This window comes from Bombina bombina, chromosome 7, assembly GCF_027579735.1.
Source record: "Bombina bombina isolate aBomBom1 chromosome 7, aBomBom1.pri, whole genome shotgun sequence".
Lineage (NCBI taxonomy): Eukaryota > Metazoa > Chordata > Amphibia > Anura > Bombinatoridae > Bombina > Bombina bombina.
Genome location: NC_069505.1, coordinates 143,549,132 through 143,571,157, shown reverse-complemented (window position 1 = coordinate 143,571,157; position 22,026 = coordinate 143,549,132). Strand labels below are relative to the sequence as shown.

The 22,026-nt window shown below is 36.0% G+C and overlaps 1 protein-coding gene across 1 annotated transcript in view; it reads right to left on the bottom strand.

The window, feature by feature from the left end:
* Positions 1-22,026, bottom strand: part of NELL1 (neural EGFL like 1) — a 1,753,035-nt gene that overhangs the window by 943,654 nt on the left and 787,355 nt on the right. The window contains exon 12 of the mRNA XM_053689313.1: positions 15,680-15,808. Coding sequence (XP_053545288.1) covers positions 15,680-15,808 — 129 coding nt within the window. The remainder of the gene's footprint in view (positions 1-15,679; positions 15,809-22,026) is intronic.

Genomic DNA, 22,026 nt, shown 5'->3' with positions numbered 1-22,026 from the left:
AGAAGCAATGCACTACTGGTTTCTAACTGAATACACGGTTGAGCCAATGACAATCAGTATATATACAGCCACCAATCAGCAGCTAGAACCTAGGTTCTTTGCCGCTCCTGAGCTTACCTAGACAAATCTTTCAGCAAAGGATAACAAGAAAAGGAACAAATTAAATAATAGAAGTAAATTGGAAAATCATGCCTGATTAAAGGGACATGAAACCCAACATTTTTATTGTTCTTATTTTTCATTATTCAAATAGAGCATGTGATTTTAAACAACTTTCCAATTTACTTGTTTATCTAATTTGCTTCATTCTCTTGGTATACTTGTTTGAAGGAGCACCAACGCACTACTGGGAGCTATCTGAAGACATCTAGTGAACAAATTAAAAGAGGCCTATATGTGCAGCCACCAATCAACAGCTAGCTCCCAGTAATGCATTACTGCTCCTGACCCTACCTATATATGATTTTCAACTAAGGATACAAAAAGAATGAAGCAATTTAGATAATAAAAGCAAATTGGAAAGTTGTTTAAAATCACGTTATGTCTGAATCATGAAAGATACATTTTGGGTTTCATGTTCCTTTAAGGGGAAACGTTGCATGTTTTTGTACTGTCCACAAAAAAGATGGCATAAATAAGAAGGTAATGTGGATCATCTTTCCATATATGCACATTGAGGGACAGAGCAATATCCCTATTTACCACGGCATCTATTAACTGGTAGCTGCTGTACTTACCATAGGTAGAGAGTCAAATCTGCTTATGTAAAAAAAATTGCCATATAGTGGAATCATGTTTAGATTTTTAGTAGATTCTACTTAAAGGGACAATAAACACCTTGTAATTACAAGACTTTTTTATAGTCTTGCTAGAGAATAACATATTGGCAAGTCTAAATATTTTATACATATTAACATCTTGTCTGCTGCAATTGCTTTGCAATAGCCAAAAAAAAAAAAAAAAACACCCATAATTTGCTTTGATTGGAGGAATCAATCCAAGCTTGAGTCTACAGTCAAGAAGGCTAGCTTTGTAGCTTTTAACATTTAAAGCCAATTAAGGAAAGATATGTAGCAGTGTTAGCCTTGAGAAACCAACAGGTGCATTTCAAGTTCTGAGAAATAGAAAGTCCCCAATTTCCAGGACTAAATTACATGAAAAAGTATATTGCGAAGTTGATTACTATACATAACTAAATATTTTATATAAAAATGCCAAGGTGATTACTGACCCTTTAAGTATTGCTGTTGCCTATGTGACAGAGGTCTCAGTGATTACATTATATGGCTTACATTAAGTTGCCAATTTGTCATCGGTCTGACCGACATGATCAGCTCAGCAGGTCATGTCCGACTGACATTGATGAATGCCGACAGCATACGCTGTCAACATTTATCATTGCCCAAGCAGTTATTGAGAATTGCTTGTGTAATGCCGCCCCTTGCAGATTTGCGGCCAATTGGCCGCTAGCAGGGGATGTCAATCAGCCCGATCGTATAAAATCGGGCAGATTGATGACCGCAGCTTCAGAGCAGGCGGACCAGTCTTAAGACTGCTGCTTCATAACTGCTGTTTCCGGCGAGCTTGATAATTCGACCCCTAAATCTTAATTGTGATTAAATTTAGAATGCTTACATTCTGTGAACAGACCATTTGGCTTTAAATCACATCAAGATGTCCATGCCAATAGAATAAGTTTGTATATTTAGGGGGGGAAAAACCTCTAAAAAAACAATTCCCATAGAAAACACATTTTGTTTGTATGAGCCATGAATGAGATTGTCTCATTCTTTGCAACTCATATATGCAATTTGAAACATTTACCCTGTGCACCAACAATTTGAAGTTTTTCCAGAATTATCAATTCATAAACCATTATGCAAATAGCAATATTAATTTGTTCCCTTCTGAGAGTGCCCACTACATAGAAACATACAGGAGCCATTTCCAGTTGCAGTTTACAACTTAAAGAGATTAAACACAGAGTACAGTAGATGAGCAGGGTCAGAGTATTAAAATGAAAAACATAATACTGTATTGGGAAAGAACAAAATGTAAAATCAGTCATAGTTTGTGAGACACAACAATTGGACTCTCGTGTGTGTTTCAATATAAAACAGGTCTTATAAGAGCACGGGACCACCCACATAATTAGGGAATAATTTGGGACTATCAATAATTCAGTAGTCTGCCCCTTGACTTGCAAATAATATAATCAATTTTCTTGTTAAATTCTGAAAAAAAAATTATTTTCAAATCATGTTAAAGAGACATTGTACACTAGATTTTTATTTGCAAAAATGTTTTGTAGATGATCCATTTATATAGCCCATATGGTAGTATTTTTATAAAAATGTATATTTTTAAATAACATTATGCTGATTTTTAGAATCCTAGCCAAGCCCCACAGTGTCAGATGTATACACGGGTTTACAGACTCCTGCAGGCTTCTGTTTATGTTATCTGTCTTTTTATATGCAGGGAAGGGGGAGGGTGGAGAGTGGCTGCTCTTTTTGTTTACCCAGCATCCTTCAGTGGGTGTCCCAGCCTAACCTCATCAACAGTGCTAAACTGGGAGCTGTTAAGTAAGTTTTTAAAAGGTTTTAAAATGGATTTTTGAATCAGGATCTGTACATATTCTTCTTTATAGTAGTGTCTATTGTATGCAGTTATATGAAAATCGCTGTGTACTGTCCCTTTAAGCCCAGCAAGTCTATACTCTATCAAGAATTTACCTTGTTCATGGTTTGAAACCTTTTTCTTTTAAAGAATCCAATTAAAACAAAATGTATGCTTATCTGATAAAAAAATGTATTTCCAGACATGGAGAGTCCACAACGTCATTCCAATTACTAGTGATACACTCAACTCCTGGCCAGCAGGAGGAGGCAAAGAGCACCCGAGCAAAACTGTTAAGTGTAACTACCTTACCCATAAGCCCCCAGTAATTCAGCCAAAGGAAATGGAAAAAGAAGAAACACAAGGGTTAAAAAGGTGCCTGAGGTTTACTCAAAAAAATTGCAGAATCATAATTAAAAAGAGGGTGGGGTCGTGGACTCTCCATGTCCAGACAGAAAGAAATTTATCAGGTAAGCATACATTTTGTTTTCGTTCCTAAGACACGGAGAATCCACAACATCATTCCAATTACTAGTGGGAACCAATACCCAAGCTAGAGGACATGGAATGAATAGGGAGGGAGAAAAAAAGCAGATGGACCTAAACAGAAGGCACCACCGCTTGAAGAACCTTTCTCCCAAAAGAAGCCTCAGCCAAGGCAAAAGTATTAAATTTGTAGAATTTGGAAAAAGTATGCAAAAAGAACCATGTTGCCGCCTTGCAAATCTGTTCCACAAAAGCTTCATTTTTGAAAGCCCAAGAAGCGGAGACAGCCCTAGTTGAATGAGCCAAAATTCTCTCAGGAGGCTGCTATCTCATAAGCAAAATGAATCATACTTCTTAACCAGGGGGAAAGGGAAGTAGAAGTGGCCTTCTGACCCTTATGCAGATTGACGAAAATCTATAGTAGCTTTTAAGTAAAATTTTAGAGAATGCACATTATCCAAGTTATGCAGTAGACGTTCCTTATGAGAGGAAGGATTAAGACAAAAAGAAGGAACAACAATTCCCTGATTAATGTTTCAATCCGACACTACCTTAGGGAGAAACCCCAATTTAGTGCGAAGGACCGACTTATCTACATGAAAAATAAGGTACAGGCAATCACACTACAGAGCTAAAAGCTCAGAAACTCTGCAAGCGGACGAAATAGCAAGGAGAAACAAAACTTTTCAAGATAACAATTTTATATCAACAACATGCATCGACTCAAACGGAGCCTGCTGCAGAACTTTAAGAACTAGGTTAAGGCTCCAAGAAGGAGCAACAGGTTTAAAAACAGGCCTGATTCTGACCAGGGCCTGAACAAAAGCTTGAACATCTGGTGAATCTGCCAGACGTTTGTGCAAAAGAATAGACAGAGAAGAAATCTGACTCTTCAGAGTACTGACTGACAAACCTTTCTCCAGGCCATCCTGAAGAAATGATAAAAGTCGGGGAATCCTCACCTGACTCAAGGCTAAACCTTTAGCTTTGCACCAAAAAAGGTATTTACGCCATACCTTATAGTAAATCCTGCGAGTAACAGGTTTACGAGCCTGAAGCATAGTATCAAAGACTGCTTCCGAAAAACCAAATCTAGACAGAACTAGGCGTTCAATCTCCAAGCAGTCAGCTTCAAAGAATCTAGATTTGGATGGTGGAATGGACACTGAGTTAGAAGGTCCTTCCTCAGAAAAAAACTCCAAGGTGGAAGAGATGACATCTTCACCAGATCTGCAAACCAGATCCTGCGAGGCCAGGCAGGAGCTATTAGGATCACAGATGCTCTCTCCTGCTTGATACGAACAATGACTCATGGAATGAGAGCAAATGGAGGAAACAGGTACACTAGACCGAAATCCCACGGAACTGCCAGGGCATCTATCAGGGCAGCCTGAGGATCTATTGACCTTGAACAAAGTATGGCGTTATGATGAGACGCCATTAGATCTAACTCCAGAACCCCTCACATGAGGGTTATCCTGGAGAACACTTCCGGATGGAGAGCCCACTCCCCAGGATGAAAAGTCTGTCTGCTCAGAAAATCCGCCTCCCAATCTGGAATGTGAAAGGCAGATAGAAGACAATCGTGAGCTTCTGCCCACTGCAGAATGTGAGTCACCTCCTTCATGGTCAAGGAGCTCTGAGTTGCTCCCTGGTGGTTGATGTAAGCCACCAAGGCGATGTTGTCCGACTGAAATCTGATAAACCGGACTAAAGATAACTGAGACCAAGCTGTCAAGGCATTGAAGATGGCTCTCAACTCCAAGATGTTTATGGGAAGAGAGGACTTTTCCCGAGACTGCAGGCCCTGAGCCTTCAGAAAACCCCAAACAGCTCCCCAGTCTGACAGGCTGGCGTCTGTAGTCACAATCACCCAGGAAGGTCTCAGGAAGCAAGTTCCCCAATACAGATTTTCCTGAGAAATCCACCACCAGAGAGAGTCTTTTGTTAAGGGGTCCAGATCCTCTGCGATAAATCTGAATCGTCTCCATTCCATTGACGAAACATGCACAGTTGTAGTGGTCGCAGATGGAATCGAGCAAAAGGAATGATGTCCATGGAAGCTACCATCAGACCAATCATCTCCATGCACTAAGACACTGATGGACAAAAGGCAGGCTGGAGGGAAAGACAAGAAGCCAGAAGTTTGGATTTTCTGACATCCGTCAGAAAAATCTTCATAGTCAGAGAATCTATGATTGTCCCTAGGAAAGTCAATCTTGTAGGTGGAACTTGAGAACTCTTTCCCAGATTCACTTTCCACCCATGGGAACGTAGAAAAGACAACAACATCTCTGTATGAGATTTTGCTAGTTTAAAAGATGATGCCTGAACCAAGATGTCATCTAAATAAGGCACCACTGCAATTCCCTGAGATTTGATCACTGCCAATAGAGCTATCAGAACCTTTGAGAATACTCTAGGAGCTGTGGCAAGAACACACAGAATAGCAATAAACTGGAAATGCTTGTCCAGAAAGGCAAACCTTAGAAACTGGTAATGATCCCTGTGAATGGGAACGTGTAAGTATGCATCCTTCAGGTCTATGGTCATCATGAATTGATCTTCCTGCACCAATGGAAGAATGGAATGAATAGTTTCCATCTTGAAGGACGGAACCCTGAGGAATTTGTTGAGGCATTTTAAAGCTAGGATGGGGCAAAAAGTTCCCTCCTTTTTGGAAATCACAAATAGATTTGAATAGAATCCTAGATCTTGTTCCTCTAGAGGGACTGAAACAATAACTCCCAGGGAGGATAGATCCTTTACCCAACTTAAGAAGGCCTCCCTCTTTACCTGGTTTGAAGATAGTCTTGACAGAAGAAATCTGCCCCTTGGAGGGTGAGACATGAATCCTATCTTGTAAGCCTGGGATACTATGTCCACAGCCCATGGATCTGGGAAATTGCGTATCCAAGCCTGTTGAAAATGAAAAAGTCTGCCCTCCACCTGATCCAAAATTGGATCGGGGGCAGACCCTTCATGCTGATTTAGAGTCAGCGGAAGGCTTTTTGTTTTGTTTTAGCTTATTCCAGGGCTGGCTGGTCTTCCAAGTGGACCTGGATTGGTCTGATTTGGAAGAGGAAGAGGAGGACTTTTGTCTCTTAAAATTCCCGAAAGAAACAAAAGTTAGAAGTCTGATGACCCTTAGGTCTATTCTTCTTGTCCTGAGGTACAAAAGATCCCTTTTCACCCGTAATCTCTGAAATGATCTCTGCAGATCAGGTCCAAACAAAGTTTTGCCCTTGTAAGGCAAAGTCAAAAGCTTGGCCTTTGAAGAAACATCAGCTGACCACGATTGACTTAACTCTGAATCCATTTTACAGATTTAACAGATAAAATATAGAAAAATAATACAATTTGACAAAAATGTATTATAATGTTTATAAATTTGAGAGCAAAAAAGAAAACTTCAAAGAAACCCCTCAGATTTCCTGAAGCTCCTACCGGACAGGAATTGACAACCCTACTAGTCAGGAAACGAAATCTGTCTGCAAGGATCTTCTCCTCCTATTCAGAAAACAATCTGCTTAGCATCCAACAGAGCCCTGCAATACGATGCACCTCAGCGTAATGAAAAAACTCACTAAGCTCCGCTCCGATAAACCGGAAGTGCAGGCATCACGTGAGCAGGGAGAATAACTAAATGCGCCAGCTGTCCTTCAATACCTAGAAGGTAAAGGCACTTAACTGAGATCCAGCTATAGGATAGATGCTGCTACGTAGGTGTAAAAGGCACTGCACTGCCTGTCATGGACTTGTAGTAACTAACTCTGGCTTTCTGCAAAGGGGAAGCAAAATGTTAAAAGTAAAGCAAAGACTACCTTGCCACCTTTTAACTGCTTAAAAGCCACCACTATTCTTACTAAAGAGATTGCCATGGACACAGCTAGATCCCAATCCTTGCTTGCAGGGAAGAGTACCCATAAAAGGATTAATGACTGGGGTTATGGGTAAGGTAGTTATACTTAACAGCTTTGCTGGCCAGGAGTTGAGTGTCCCACTAGTAATTGGAATGACGTTGTGGACTCTCCATGTCTTAGGAAAGAAATATATTTTATGTGCCACATTTCTGTATGTGTTTGATATGGATAAATACCTTAAAGAGACAGAATAATCAAAATTTAAATTTTTATTAGTGCCCCATATTCCTGATTTAAAAATTACACCTGCTCAGAGTAAGCAGTAGCTTTCATGACACTTTTTTCATGACACTTATTAAATCACAGCTGACTAGGGATGTGTAGAATTTTATTATTTGTTAGTGAAACTAATTGTGAAAATTGCTGCAGTCTGTGGCATTCAGTTAATTTTGGTTCCGGATTTAATTCAGCAAAAGGGCAATACACAAATATCTGTGCAAATTCAGATATGTGGTATTTCTTCCTGGATGGCCTCTCACCACCTAAAAATTAACATGTTTAAGACTGTGCTCCTTATCCCCCCCTCAAGCTCTACGCCGACTTGTAACTTCTCTATCCCTGTTGACGGCATCACCATTTCCCCATTGCCTCAAGTCCACTGCCTCTGAGTTACACTTGACTCAAATCTATCCTTCACCCCCCATATCCAATCACTTTCTACATCCTGCCGCAACCATCTACGCAACATTTCCATATTTCGACCTTTTCTGTGCACTAACACCACAAAGCAAAAAACCCACTCCCTTGTTATTTCCCGACTTGACTACTGCAATAACCTACTTACTGGCCTTCCTCTTTCCCGCCTCTCCCCCCTTCAATATCCTAAATGCCTCTGCCAGGCTGATCCACCTTTCCCGTCGCTCTTTATCTGCTGCACCACTCTGCGAGTCCCTTCATTGGCTCCCCATACACAGCAGAATAATATTCAAAATTCTCACCCTTGCATACAAAGCGCTCACCAACACTGCTCCCCTCTACCTATCCTCTCTAATCAACAAGTATACTCCAGCCCGCATACTAAGATCCAACAATGACCTGCTCCTTGCATCTGAGAGTATCACCTCCTCTCATGCTAGACTGCAGGACTTCTGTCGTGCAGCACCTACCCTCTGGAACACTCTCCCTCATGCTGTCAGGCTTTGCCCTAATCTTTCTTCCTTTAAATGCTCTCTGAAGACTTTTCTGTTCAGAGAAGCCTACCACCCAACTCAATAATATTTCTCTTACCTAACAACATTTCCCTCCTCTAAATCTGCATTAACAACTTTCTCAATCTTGCAGTCCTCACCTCCTGTTTCTCAACCCCCTACCCTTGTAGATTGTAAGTTCCCATAGGAATAGGGCCCTCAATTCCTCCTGTATGTGTTTGTAAATTTTCTCCTGTGTCTTAGAAGTTTTATATTATTGTTTTATGATGGCGCTTAATAAATAAAGTATAATAATAATAATAATAAGTGTGTGTTACACGGTTTCTCTAAAAAAATCCAGCACAATATTCTGCAGTCCACGGCCATTTTCAGCTTTTATTTTACTAACAAATGATGAATAACAAAATTATGCACTGAATGAATTTCTGTCTGTTTCAAAGTCTCTATAGACAGCCTCTTGATCACATGCTTTTGTATTTGTATTTGCTTTTCACTACAGGAGACTGCTAGTCCATGTGGGCCATATTGAATTTCTGCCTGTTTCAAAGGCTCTATAGACAGCCCCTTAATCACATGCTTTTGTATTTGCTTTTCACAACAGACGAATGCAAGTTCATGAGGAATATATAGATAACGTGTTCACACTGGGGAGTTATTTAAGAGTAAGCACAACACAGTACTAAACGCAAGTCAATAGATAATAAATAAAAAGTAATGTGATCAGGGGGCTGTCAGAAGATGCTGAGATACAAGGTTATCACAGAGGTAAAAAGTATATTAATATAACTGTTGATTATGCAAAACTGGGGAATGGGTAATAAAGGGATTATCTATCTTTTAAAACAAAACAAATTATATTGTAGACTGTCCCTTTAAGTGTTCTTCACAATAAAAAAAATGTGTTTAATACCACTCCACTTGTTATCTGGCCCTACAGAGGTTATGAGGAAAACACTGTGAAATATTTATATAACAGACTAAACAAAAATATACAGAACGAAGGGCCTACCATTCAGAGTAGACATGTGCATTTGGTTCATCCGAATATTTCAGAATGAATATTCAGAGAAATTATTTATTTTTAAAAAAAAAATGAATACTGAATATCCTTTGAACATTTAGATTTGTTTTCATTAAACGAATGTAAATGTTTCAAAGCTACTGAAGAAAACGTTCACCTCTAGCTTTATAGTTACCTTTAGCGTGCTGGAGAGCCACGTTAACCTGCTCCTCTTCCACACAGAACTCCAGCCTCGCTAATAGGAGGCCTTATGCAGCGACTCCCAGTGCCTGCACTAATGGACCTTTCCCACATATCATCAGTATTTATTAATTTTCTTTACATTTTGGGGGGGGGATTTGTTTGGATATTTGTTTTGTAAAAATTAAAAAAATGATGAAACCAAATGTACATGTCTACTTCAGAGCGTACAATGTTCAGGATTAGCTGACTAGTTAAGTGTTGGGAGTTTTTCCCATTTTTGAAAAAGATGATCGTTTTAAGGTTTAATGGAGTATACAGAACCATGTAGAACTTCAATGCAAAATTATATTTTATGTTTATTAACAAAAAGAGGTATACTTAGATTTGTTACTATTTTATAACTGTTTACTATATTACTATTATGTTTTGAAATAATATGTACTATTAAAATAATTAGTGATTTTATTAGCTATTGCAATTAATAGTTCATAAAGATTAGTAGACAACTGCTACCAGCCTCCCAAAAGCAAAATATGTTCACATTAAATAAACTATTACATTTATTTTAAATCACATAAAAAACACACATTTATGATTAATATTTTTATTATATCTGTTACTACATTAAGGTTTCTGTTCAGTAAACAATTTAATGTTGTGTGAAGGTATTTATTTGGAACTACAAAACAATACTTAAAGGTAGACTAAACCCTCAAATATAATTCCACAGATAGGGCCGGATTACAGGTGGAGCACTAATTAATGTTCCTGCTTGAGCGTTAATTGCGCTAGAAGTGAGCTTTTTGCACTCATCGGGTTGCGCTCATATTAGTCGAAAGTAAACTGTTTTCGCTCACGTGGTAACCCGATAAGCGCAATTTTTTTAGCATATTTATTTTGTCTGAAGATCTTTTGCAATACAGTTAAAAAATTTCTAAAAACTGACTTGAACATCCCTTTAATCATTTTTAACAGCCAAGCTGCACAGAACATCAGGAGCATCTATTCTCCAGATATCTGCAATACAAAGCAACTTAATGTCATGTCAAGTAATGAGGGCGCATTCTCTCTGTATAATAAAATACAGGTTGTTGTTTTTTTTTTCATTCTTGCACATCTAATTAACATAGATTCGGGTTGAACACTGTAATCATCTAATTATCGATTCTAAACTATATATTCTGCTTAGCTTCTTTACCAATTTCACCAGAGGTTTCGTATGAGAAATTACTTTTCATTCCTTTGAGTGAGCACAATAAATAGCTGTATTGTTGAAAACAAATTGCAATATCTCATGACAAAGGTATAATTGGATTCATTTGCTTAGAGATGTGGGCTACTGTTTTCCATCTCATAGAAGCATTTAACTCTCTCGTTTTCACACAAACCTCTGAAAATGTCAGAATATACCACCTCCCACTGTTTATGTGGACTAAAACTGGAGCTATCAGACGCAAACAATTATTTAATGTAATAATAGAACACTTAAAGGGACAAAAAATGCTAGACAAGATGATGCATTTAAACACAAGAATTGCCTAAAAATGTTATACAGATATTTTTAAATTAAATATTGAAAAAAATAAGTGTAATGTGTTAGTGCCCATTAAATGTATCACCATTTTGTAACTTAGGTTTTCTTCTCTGCTTAGGCCAATTAGGGACATTTAAAATTGGATCACTAGGTAGTGCAACCAATGACTGCATGGAATATAGCAGGGCTATGTCTGGAGCCTGCACTTACACATTGAAAAGGAATTTGAAAACCCAGAACTTTGCAGAATTAAATTACAGAAAAAGGGGACACAAGTGCAAAGTGTTTTAATTAAATTAAATTAAGTGTATAATTAAAGATTTTAAATTACAATCTCAAAGTGTGTAATGTCCCTTTAAATATGCAAATATCAATATGTCTACACATGAAATTTAAATTTATTAAGCTACACATTTAGGAATATTCTATTCCAAAGGACCTTTCTCTGTTATTTTTTAGTGCCCCATGATTGAAGAATGACAATTAAGGTGTTAGAATTAAATTAAAGATGAAAATAAAAAAAAAAAAAAAAAAAACATTTTACGTGGCTGGTGATATCATATTTATGTACATTGCTGTCAATGTCCTTAAAACATGATTTTTTTTTTTACACATTATTAAGCTGATGTTTCAATTTGATCAGATGAATGATAAATGATTACCTATATGTCAGTATATGTCTGTGTTTGCATGCACGTAACTATTTATGGATATTGCACAGTAGTAAAGGAAAATTCAAGAATACAATATGTTCGGGCTGTAGAACTCCTAAAATCCCAATAGGGTAATTCCATATGAAATCAACCAATGAACAGGCATTTTTCAACCTAGCATTCTTTGATTATTTTTTTTCTTTTTATTTCGGCCATCTGACGTCGTATGAGCCTATGCAAATTTGCTGGTCCATATCTTCTATATTTGCAAAGTTTTATGGGTGCAACATTTTAATTTTTGACCAATTTTTCACCATTTTGTTAACTTTAACATTGAATATTTCCATACCCAGGGCACCTATAAAAGTGATATGATCCGTAGCTAGTAGTGTATAGATGGACAAAATTAAACATGTTCTGACTTTCATATCACATCAAAAATTTTAGCATTTTCATGTAACTCTGGGAAATGTTCTCTCATCCATGATGCTACAGATCTAAGATTATTTTTTTCAATTACCATGTTCTTTACTACTTAACGAATTACAAGACACCTGAATCACTTCTATAGGTGTCCTGGTTATCAATATAATCAAGATGGTTAAAAAAATGGTCAAAATCCCAAATTTTGCCTCCCTATAACTTTGTAAATATAGAAGATATTGGCATGTAATTTAGCATAGGCTTATACCTTTCAGTATGACAAATTAAAAAAAAAAATCAAAGATTGTGAGGTTGAGGACCTTGTTGATTTGATATGGAATGACCCAATGACAGAAGAGAGGGAGAGGTCTTGGGCACAGGTGAGCGGTTTAGTGAGGTGCATGCGCATACAGAGTAAATCACAGAAATGGTTGTGGCATTTTAAGACATTTTAGATTTCCTTGGTTTTAGTTTGTGAAACTTGGACAAAAAAAAAGTACAAACAATAGGATGTACAGCAAGAAATAGCTACCAACTTGTGACATTTCTGAAAGCCTTGGGGCAGTTGTGAACTATTGTTCCCTCTAAGATGTGTGCGTGTACACCTTTTTAAAACAGAGCATTTATAAAATGTGTACAGTCCTGAGAAATATATATATATATATATATATATTTTTTTATTTTTTTTAAATGCAGTGGTCATGGTAAGACTAATTAAAGGCGGAAGGGAGCACACTATTTGTATAGAGCAGTGTCAGTGTGTGTGTTTGAGTGAGAGCGTGTGTATGTGTGTGTGAGAGTGTTTGTATTTGTGTGTGAGAGTGTGTGTGTGTGTATGTGTGTGTGAAAGCGTGTATGTGTGTGTGAAAGTATGTATGTGTGTGTGAGAGTGTGTGTATGTGTGTGTGAGAATGAGTTACTGCATGTGTGTGTTTGTATAAAACAGTGTGTGAATGTCTATGTGCAAGTTTGTGTATGTATTATTACCATAAAAACATTGTCAAGTATAACTCTACTCAAGAATAAAGTGCACACACATTTTGATAATTTTGCCTAAATTTGCACAGGTAAAAATTTTGGCTCACAGTGCTCAAAAAATTAGATGGAACATTGTTGGGAAAACTGAAGCCAGCGTACGATTCCAAACAAACATCAAAATATAAATGTTGTTTAAAAAGGGTCTTTGCGCAACTCTGAGATCTGCATCTTATGCCAATACCATTCTCTAAGCAAATCTAACGCCACGGCCGTTGTGTTAATCAAAAGACATTTTCACCACCAAAGTGCACTCTTCATCGAAGGTTCATGAGCTCATCGGTAGATAGGAAAAGACATTTGTGTATATAGAAATATCTTTGAATCTCTAGATACCTCAGAATGAATAGATGGCTAACAAGACACACAATTAAAGGAAAAACTCAGAAAGAAAAGTTACTAGTTCAGAAAGAAAAGTTGCTAGTTCACACAAAGTTAAAGACAGGAAAAAGCCAAATGTTTTACTCATGGTCTACTAGTTGAACTTTCAAGCCCGATAGATAGATGATATATAAATAGATATAGAGAGATGACAGATAGATAAATAGATGATAGATAGATATGACAGATAGATATATATAGATGATAGATAGATAAATAGATAGATATGACAGATGATAGATAGATAAATAGATAGATATGACAGATGATAGATAGATAAATAGATATACAGACATTCACACACACAGACACTGTACATACACACAAAACAACACGTACACACAGAAGTTAGTTATATATACTTATGTTTAGTGTAAAAATGAAAAAGAATTTTAATATTCCCCAGATTTATAACACTGTACAATCTCTTTCTGAAATACATACAACCATATTAGAAGAAAATGTTGGGTCTCACAGTAAGAGAAAACAGAGTCCTATTTCTTGGCATCTTGTGAGTGAGCTAAACAATACTCCATTTTATTTACAATAGAGCTTGCCATTAATTCTCATTAATTATAGTGAATTTCCCTTGTTGCAATATAATCACAAATAATTGTCTCTTATGTTATCTATTGTACTTTGTAGTCATTCAGTGCCACAAAGAAATAAAATGCAATCTTCATCTTATTTTCACTATAGGGTGCCCATAAACACATTTTGACAAAAACTAAAAAGAAGCAATTGCTCAAGACACAAATTTGACAAAACAGTCTCAGTAAGGATTCATAATCTGCAACAGATGGAGACTGTGAAAGAGGCTATTTTGACCATATGATGGGCTACAATGCCACAATGTTATCATCTTAAGATGCTTATTGTAATGTTTAGACATTTATTTTTGTCGCTGTAATACTTATTTCAGGGTACATTGTAACATACAGATAAAGTATGGCACAAGCATTCCATTAAATCATCCGATCTGAAAATGACATACTTTATAGGCTGCAATATTATGTTATCTAACTTTGCAGAGAATACACAATCAGAAAGGTTCTTTTGCACAATACTTGTTGCCTATAATTACTGCAGTCATTGCTAAGTGCAAGCATGTTCATTCAAATATATGTAACCACCCAGATTAGTGTTTATCAAACATATTTATCTATACAATGACCTCTAAGTTTACAAATTATTGGGGTACTCCAGGACTACAAAACAGGGAATGTGTAAGCACCCACCAGAAGAATAAAATTCCCTCCATTGACAACAACATAAAGTGCCCATCAGGACACTAAATCTCCACAAATACAATAAAAAAGCAAACCCACAACTCCTCTCCAGAACCAACCAATACCTCCACAACATTTTAAATGGACAATGTACTCAGTCAAATATCTGATAAAAAGTTAATTGCAGTCAAAGCAACTGCAGCAACACTCTTTCATATGGGCTTGTATAATCTTCTTACCCAACACTGGGTGTATCATTTCTGCTGCTGCCTATTTTTTTAAATAACTTTCCTATAGGCAATATTGCAGCATTGGATGTTTCATTATAGATGTTGCTTAAAGTGATATGAAACCCACATTTTTTTTCTTTCATGACTCAAATGGAGAATACAATTTAAATAACTTTCTAATTTACTTCTATTATTATTATTTTCTTTGTTTCCTTGGTATCTTTTGTTGAAAAGCAGGGATGTAAGCTTAGGAGCCTGCCCATTTCTGGAGCACCATATGGCAGTAGTTTTGAAAGAGTGTTATCCATTTGCAATAACACTAGAGGGCAGCACTAGTTCCTGTCATGTAGTACTCCAGATGCCTACCTAGGTATCTCTTTAACACAAAATATCATTGGAACAAAGCAAAATTGACAATAGAAGTATATTGGAAACTTTTTTTTAGATTATATAATCTGTTTAAATCACAAAATAAAAGTTTTGGGTTTCAGATCCCTTTAAAGAGGCAAAAACAGATATTTAAACTGACAAAGGTAAATGAGCTAATTATAAATTATTTAATACACTCTAGCAGGAAAAATTGATAATTGAAAACATATTAATGAAGTGAAGGATTTTTACAGCACTCTGTCCCTTTAAACATACACGACTGGGAACTTTTTCACTGAACATCAATTTTAGGACTTAAAAGGTTTTACACAACTCTATAAGGGAGCCCTTATCATGAAAAAAATATCATATGAGTTCTACACAACAGCCATGAAAACACTTTTCTACACTCACTGAAACAAAATCAATCATCGGATGTGCTTACCTTCGCAATATGTTGGATTTCCCTGCATTGGCACAAATCCACTCTTGCATTCACAAGTGGCTTTAGTATTCCAGTTTTTGCACTCTGAATTCTCCCCACATCTGTGCCCTTCAGCACAAAAGTTATGCCCTAGAAAGCAAAAGTTGGCACAATTAGTAATTTGAGAGACTGCAATAAAGAACCAGTACCAAAAACTGAAAAATAAAGATGTAAGGATTTAATATGAGTTTGCTGCAGTGCCCACATACAGATACAATTACCATCATGTGACAAGGGAGACAGAATAAAGCTAACATTAAATGAATATTTTGATGCAATTTTTTTTGCATAATTGAAACTAATTACCTATTGACCAGATTGGAGCGGTATTTATCACTCCCGCTGACACGCTACAACCACTTGAAGTAAGCGTTTTGCACGTGTAAGGTAGCACTCATATTAAAGTTGAAAGTAAAACATTTTTGCTCATGCACCAGATCCACACAAAAATCTGGGTCTAGAATATCGTGACCACGTAAACGTATTCCCCCCCATATAAGTTTATGGAGCAAAAAAAGTGAAACACCCTACTCGCGCACAAACCCGATCACATTTTCTCAAGTGCGCTAACCTGACATGAAAATATTAATATTTCACATTCCAATGTTCTCTACATAGGTCATAGCAGAATATGTTCTATTTGTTCATAAATATATATATATATATATATATATATATATATACAGAATACACAGAGTTGACTGAGTCTGAGGAGCGCTCTATTGTAAAGCGCTGAGAAAGTCAATAAGGCGGAGACTCCAGTCTCCGGGCCGCGGCTCAATGGAGAGAGGTTGTGAGGAGGAAATCAGCGGTATTGCTATGCAGCCAAAGGCTAGTTTGCTCGCTATGCCAATAAAACATTTCAAAGATCCAGGTGAGGCGCACCACAGTAGAAAGCCAAAAATTACTCCCAAGGTAAAACTTCAAAGATTTATTAGGGCAATTTAAAAGCACAAAAGGCTCAAAGGCCATGAAGCACACACAATAAAATCATCTGTAAAGAGTCAGGATATACCGCAGACGCATTTTGTGAGCATATGATATGATATGATTTTTTTTGGGGTACTATATATATATATATATATATATATATATATAATTATATATTAATATAGATATATAGGAAATACATAGAACATATTCTTCTATGTGCAGAACATTGGAAACTGAAATATCCAAAATACACAGTATAACACTTTATAAAAAATAAATATTTCAGAAATGTGCTAACATGTTTTCATCTACTTGACTGCAAATGGCTCCAATGCACTTTTACTTTAACACACATATATAAATACAGTATATATATATATGTGTGTGTGTGTGTGTGTCTCTATAAATGTATACATATGTATGTATGTGTTTATATGTGTATATATGTCTGTAAATACATATATACACATATAAATACGTATGAACACACATATATAAATACAGTATATATATATATATATATATATATATATATGTGTGTGTGTCTCTATAAATGTATACATATGTATGTATGTGTTTATATGTGTATATATGTCTGTAAATACATATATACACATATAAATACGTATGAACACACATATAAATATAGTTTATTGGCTGATAAAGAAGATACTTACAACTATTGGTGAATATCCATTTTCATTCTATATATGCTTAGAAGTTAGTGTCTTGCTGAGGGGAGTATTAAGCTTTAATTAGGATCAAGGAACAAGTTATCCCTCTTGATCCATCCCCATTAGTTTTAAGTTAAATCAACCCATCCACTTACTTGCAAATTTAAACTTTATTCAAAATTTACTATCACTCTATCATTAAAATTGATAAACCTACAGGCAATACTTTTTTAGCTAATTACCAGGTACCACAAAACACACTGATATTACCCCCACCATATTGGATGATATTAAGAAGGAACATCACCAGATATAAACGCTACCTGCGCTATCAATTAAAGTTACAAGATTAATATTAAGCATAATATCTGGAGAGATTTTTATTTATTTATTTATTTTTGGTGGGGATAAAGATTTTTTACTTGTGGGGTATTATTGACAGAGAAATTTTGTGATTGTGATCACTGGAAAAACAAAATGACAATATTAAAACACAGGAATCATTATCATTAAACAATTTATACATTGTAATCAAGCTCTACACATTTACCGTTTACCTCTTTAATTTAGACATTTAAATTTTAATCTTGTATGTTCGATTATTTTTTTTTTATTTTTTTTTTGGAGACGTATTTGTACATGATTTTAATATCTATTATATATATTTGCTTTTATATATCTTAAAACTTCAATAAAAATTATTCAAATTTAGATACAACAAAATAGTCCCTTAAAATCTAAATCTAAAATGAGTTCCTTAAACCAAGAGCTTGCAGTCTAAATTGTAAGAGAGACAGTGATCTGTTTTCCCTCTAGGTATGTGGGTAAAAACAAATACTCTAACATCAGCAACTTAGATTCCCTTTATAAAGGTAATTAACTTTTAGCTGTAAGGATGTGTCATTTGAAACAGTTTCTTAAAAGGCACTGGTTTAGCTCCACGGTCATTTTTCTCCATTATTTCATGTTTATCCCTGGATAATTGTATTTGTTTGCACTATTATTAATATTTGTACTGTGCTTAGTGGTTTGGGCATATTAGCTAGACTCGGTCGTAAATAACAATAATCACATTATTTGTATTAGATGGCATCTCTATATAATGACTTTCTGACATTGCTCCTTCCTCACATGGATGAAGAAATATTTAGTGAATCGTTTTATCATTGTGTTTGATCAACTGCTTTTTCCACCAGGAGGTTCACGGTATTATTATTTATTTACAAAGCTCATCCTTTGGCCTAGTGTTATACTATAAGGACAAACATATAGTGACATTTTATTTTTTAAAGAGATATTAAACTCACATCATTAAGCACTGAATTGCATTAGATTACAGGCCTAGATTAAAAATTTGAGTGCAATTGAAAACAAACAGTGCTAACAAATGGGTATTATAATTTGTTGGTTAAAATGTTTAACCAAAACATTTTTAATGCACTTTATTCTCATATACTGATGCCTATGCTTTTTAACTGGAAGCTGTAGTAGTGCTCCTTGCACTTGTGAGTCATTACGCTCATGCAATTTGAAATACCACTCTTATATTTACCACTTTTGAAAACCTGGTTTTCAGGTGTTCACACTTGCTATTGTGCATTTAAACACACAGGCATGGAAAAAGTTCAGAAGTATATGTGTGTATTTGTGTATGAGTCATATGTAAAATTTACATTACAAGTGCATAGAAAATAACTAAATGAATAGGTCATTTTTTAGCTCCATTGGTTTTGTACTTAAATATTATCCAACCTGAATTTTATTGCGGGCCTCAAGAGAAAACAATTTCGGAGGTAAATTATGTACCTGTGCTATCCATCGTGAATACTGTAGTGTGCACAATACATATTAATATGAGCGCAAAATTGCAAGTGGTATCAATTGCGTTCCAGTGATTCTATCACTCCATAGTGCCTGCATTTTCCCCTATACTTTTTTAGGCCTAAAGTTTGAGTTTAATGTCCCTTTAAAATGCAAAGTTTGGCCAGGTTCGAAAATCTATTAAACAAGAAAAATAATTTCTGAATATTACATTGATTGGTGTTGGTATTTTAAAAATGACAGCAGCACAAATGGTTCCAGTCTATTGCATTAGAATGGAGGCTAATTGAATCAATACTGATGAAGGCTGACAAATACAGTGGGTATTGAAAATAATCACATATTGTTGTTTTGCAGCCTGAAATAAAGATCGACACAGTTTTTGTTGTTCCAGTTGTAATTACTCAGTGCAACATATAACATCCAAGTGAAAGATATAACACCAACATGTCAGGCAAAAATAAAGACAATTCAAAAACAGAATCGCTGAGTTGGAAAAGGAATCACTCCCTTGTATCAGTATTTTGTTGAACCACATTTTGCTTTAATTACAGCTTTTAGTCTGTTGGGATATGTCTCTACTAACTTTGCACATCTAGACTGTGCAATATTTGCCCACTCTTCTTTGCAGAACTGCTCCAGTTCCGTTACATTTGATGGTGACCGTTTGTGGACTGCAGTCTTCAAGTCATGCCACAGATATTCAATGGGGTTTAAGTCTGGGCTCTGACATTCACCTTGTTCTCCTTCAACCACTGTGTGGTAAGTTTTGCTGTGTGCTTTGGGTCATTGTCATGTTGAAAGGCAACCCTTCTTCCCATTGACAACTTCCTAGCAGAGGGTAGCAGATTTTCCTCAAGAATTTGACGGTATTTTGCCCCATCCATTATTTCTTCTATCCTGAAAAGTGTTCCCGTGCCTGCTGAAGAGAAGCACACCCATAACAGGATATTACCACCTCCATGCTTTAGTGTAGGTATGGTGTTATTTGGATGGTGAGCTGTATTGAATTTCCTCCAGACATATTGTTAAATTTTAGTCTCATCTAAAGATAACACCTTTTTCCTTGTGGACTCAGAATCTCCTAGGTGTTTCATGACAAAGCTCAGTCGTGACTGCATGTACCCTTTCTTGAGGAGTGGCTTTTTCTTGAAACCCTCCCATACAAGCCACATTTGTGGAGAATTCATGATATTGTTGTCACATGCACACAATGACCACTCTTTGACATAAATTCCTGCAACTGCTTCAGAGATGCTGTGGGCCTCTTGGTAGCCTCTCTGACCAGTTTATTCCTGGCTCTTTCATCCAGTTTTGAGTGACGTCCTGATCCAGAGAGGGTCTGTGTTGTACCAAATACCTTCCACTTCTTAATACTAGACTTTACTGTGCTTCTAGGCATTGATAACGTCTTTGCTATTTTCTTGTATCCATCTCCTGACTTGTGCTTGTCAACAACATTATTTCAGAGATCTTTAACAGTGCCGTGCCATCCATAGTTGATTGTTTGCTTCAGTTGCACTACCAGAGATTGAGATGCTCTAGGAAAGCTCTTTTCATGCTGAGCTAATAAATATGCCCACAGCTGATCACAGTTGAAGGTCAAATAGCTTTGTGTGTGCCATTAAGAAGGTGATTAGCTAAACCTGATTGAGTGTACAAGTAATTTTAGGAGGGGGTGATCCTTTTTCCAACTCAGTGATTCTGTTTTTGAATTGTCTTTATTTTTGCCTGACATGTTGGTGTTATATATTTCACTTGGATGTTATAAGTTGCACTGAGTAATTACAATTGGATAAACAATAACTGTGTCTGTCTTTATTTCAGGCTGCGGAGCAACAAAATGTGATTATTTTCAAGGGGGTGATTCTTTTCAATACCCACTGTATCTCTGAATGTGTTTTCCCCTTTAATAATATCAGTTCATGATGTGTACAATTAACTTTAATAATTAGCATTACTTCAAATGCTCAAGCAGTTAATTGCAATCATAAATTAATATCCTGTTGCTCATAATTGTATTTGATAAATCATGAGAAAATCCATTAAAAAAAGTGTTTTCTGAAAAAAATGAAATAACCTTGTTAAAGTTGTCTCAGTGTAAAACATCTGATGGTTTTTCATGGGTTAAGTGGTTTTGTATCCATAGCTGGGATATTGAATGGTGCAGTTCAACACCTTGGGAGACAAGTAGAGGTTTTAAAATAAAATCTCTTCTAATTAATTTTGCAGCTGACCATATTTCTGTCCAATGGCAAAATTTTGTTTTTTAATTTAATTTTCAGCACAGTCCTGGCTGCCATCTTGCAACGCATTTTGAATTTCAAGAGGTCCAATTACTATCTATACCTTAAAAGGGGACATTGTTCTGTGAACATTTTTCACCTTTAATATGTTCTAAATTATCTATTTTACCTGCTGGGGTACATTACATTATTTATAAATACGTCATTTTACTTTATTCTTTCATTTGAAAGAGCTGCTGTAGCCTGTTAAAGCTACAACTTATACAGAAAATATGAACCGCAGTATTCTCTTTAGAAAAGTTATGAAACCAAGAAACAGCAGCTGTATTATTATCCTTGTTGAGGTGGAAGACACAGAGAGAGTGATTGAAAATAAACATTTTAATACTGAGGATTGCCCTTTGCGCATACAGACAGAAATAAGATAGAGTGCCTGTGTGCATAAAGAGAAAGATAAGATAAGAAAATCTTACTGAAAGCTTGGACCATTTAAATGAGTAGTGGTTCCAATGAGCAAAAACAGTTAATAAATATAAATAAAAATAAATCTAAAGGTGCAATTTCCTATACATTTTATATTCAGCTGATGTTTGGCAAGACATTAAAGGGACACTCAGGTCAAATAAAATGTTCA